The sequence below is a fragment of the Loa loa genome (genome assembly GCF_000183805.2).
Source record: "Loa loa unplaced genomic scaffold supercont3.1583, whole genome shotgun sequence".
In the NCBI taxonomy this organism is placed as follows: domain Eukaryota; kingdom Metazoa; phylum Nematoda; class Chromadorea; order Rhabditida; family Onchocercidae; genus Loa; species Loa loa.
The window spans coordinates 1-1864 of NW_018109762.1; the positions used below are offsets into that span (position 1 = coordinate 1).

A 1864-nucleotide genomic window follows, 5' to 3' on the forward strand; every position below is an offset into this window, starting at 1 on the left:
GTTTTCGATGGTTTCAGAGAAGCAATATTATTTTGGTTTTGATTTGTATCAAATTATTTTGCGCATTATCTTCATCCCATTAATAAAACGGTTTGGACAATTATTGTTCATTGACGATTGTTACTGTCGTTGTTGTTGTTGTTGTTGTTGTTGTTGTTGTTGTTGTTCTTGTTCTTGTTGTTGTTGTTGTTGTTGCCGTTACAGTTGTTGTCGTTATAGTTGATGTTGTTGTCATCTTTGTTATTGTTGTTTGTTGTTGTTGGATTTCACAATAAAGAAATTATCTGAAACACCATTCATTCTGCCGAATGGAACTAACCGGAAAATGCTTCTTTCGAAAGGCCTTTGGTTCTTTGCATATGTTTTGGACTATTAAAGCATTTTGATGTTCACTAAAATTCACCATTTCCAATTTACAGGTAACACGGGCAAAATCGGTGCCAGATCTTGTGAATTATGTAAAAAAAAAGCAACAAATACAAGCCTCAATGGGGCTATACATTCTGGCCTGACTATGACTTGGTAAGATCAAAAATCCTGATTGGAATTAAATCTAACATATCCATAAGGAATTTTTGTACATCAACATATCACAGAAATTATTTCAGTATGATGACTTTTGGCATGATCGTTATAGTGGATTCAGACCAATCTACAAAAGTTCATACTATCCACGTCGTTATTACCATCCTGATATAATGCCCAATCCGCATTACTGGAGTGGACCATATACCACATGGACGAAACAAAGAGGATTTTGGTAATTTTAATATTAAATTACTGCAGTTCTTAAATCTGAAAAACCAGAGTAATATATGCATTCATAGTCCATATTTCCTATCACATTCGGTTACAAAAAGATTTTAAAAGAATTGAATTTATCCCAATATAGTGGGAATGGTGAAATGCCTTTACACGAAAAGCATCAGTAAATTCTCCAAGTAGAAAAGGGACCATAACAGAAAAAGTGCTTTTGTCATCTAACGCTACTTTCCAAAAAAGGATTGTGACAAGAAAGTAGTAAGAGTTCACGCGCTAACTACTGTTGAAACCACTAGTGTTCGAAATCTTCCGACTAAGACTATAAATTTACTTGTTTTCATTAATGACGGATTCAAATTCGAAATGTTCAGGTACGACTACAACTCACCATTCTACTATCGAAGATACTTCACTTATTACGACGACTACCCACGCTATATTTACACCCCTTTTCGCACCAGAAACTATGCTCCAGGAACTATCGCACTTCACGGTCGTTACTACTGAAAAGCGAAGAACCCCACTCCCTAATAAACTTTGCGTGACATAATAAATCCCTATCAGAAACGACCTTCAGTGCACTTTTAACTGAAAATTTCAGGATTAAACGTATCCACCGACTACCGACATACTGCACTTGGTTATACTTTATTAAATCTAGTAATCGTGCTTAAAGTTAGACTTCTTAATCAACCGATTTGGTTATTGGTCACCTCATCCGCCCTGAATTCATGTCATGTGTTAAACTGTTTCCCTTAATATGTGTGAAATAACAAACTTATCTTTTGTGATCCGAACAGGTACTATACTGAAAAAAAAGGCACAATACACTCAATAACTTGATGTTATACGACAGTACTTATCTCCCAACTTTTTCACCACATCAGAAACCATGTTTTTATTCGAATATCACAAAATTCGGAACAAACCTTATTGCTATCCCGATCATTTTGCCGGTCACAAATAAACTTCATAAAAACAAACACCATAAATGTAATTAAGAATTAATAAGAAATAATAATATCACAGACACATAAAATAAACAGATAAGCTTATAGAAAACAAAAAAAAAAAAAAATATATATATATATATAATGCTACG

General features: G+C 33.9%; 1 protein-coding gene across 1 annotated transcript; it reads left to right on the forward strand.

The window, feature by feature from the left end:
• Nucleotides 1–486: 486 nt before the first annotated feature.
• Nucleotides 487–1283, forward strand: LOAG_15168 (hypothetical protein). Its single transcript, XM_020448902.1, has 3 exons — nucleotides 487–522; nucleotides 609–760; nucleotides 1134–1283. Exons 2-3 carry the CDS (start codon nucleotides 699–701, stop codon nucleotides 1267–1269), a joined length of 198 nt encoding a protein of 65 aa, XP_020300982.1. The 5' UTR covers nucleotides 487–522; nucleotides 609–698; the 3' UTR covers nucleotides 1270–1283.
• Nucleotides 1284–1864: the final 581 nt, after the last annotated feature.

Bases quoted from the DNA above. Each gene is read 5' to 3' on its own strand.
- LOAG_15168 (XM_020448902.1), top strand. From the start codon at position 699: ATGCCCAATCCGCATTACTGGAGTGGACCATATACCACATGGACGAAA. The intron at 761-1,133 runs GTAATTTTAATA...CGAAATGTTCAG, and splicing joins ACGAAACAAAGAGGATTTTG to GTACGACTACAACTCACCAT.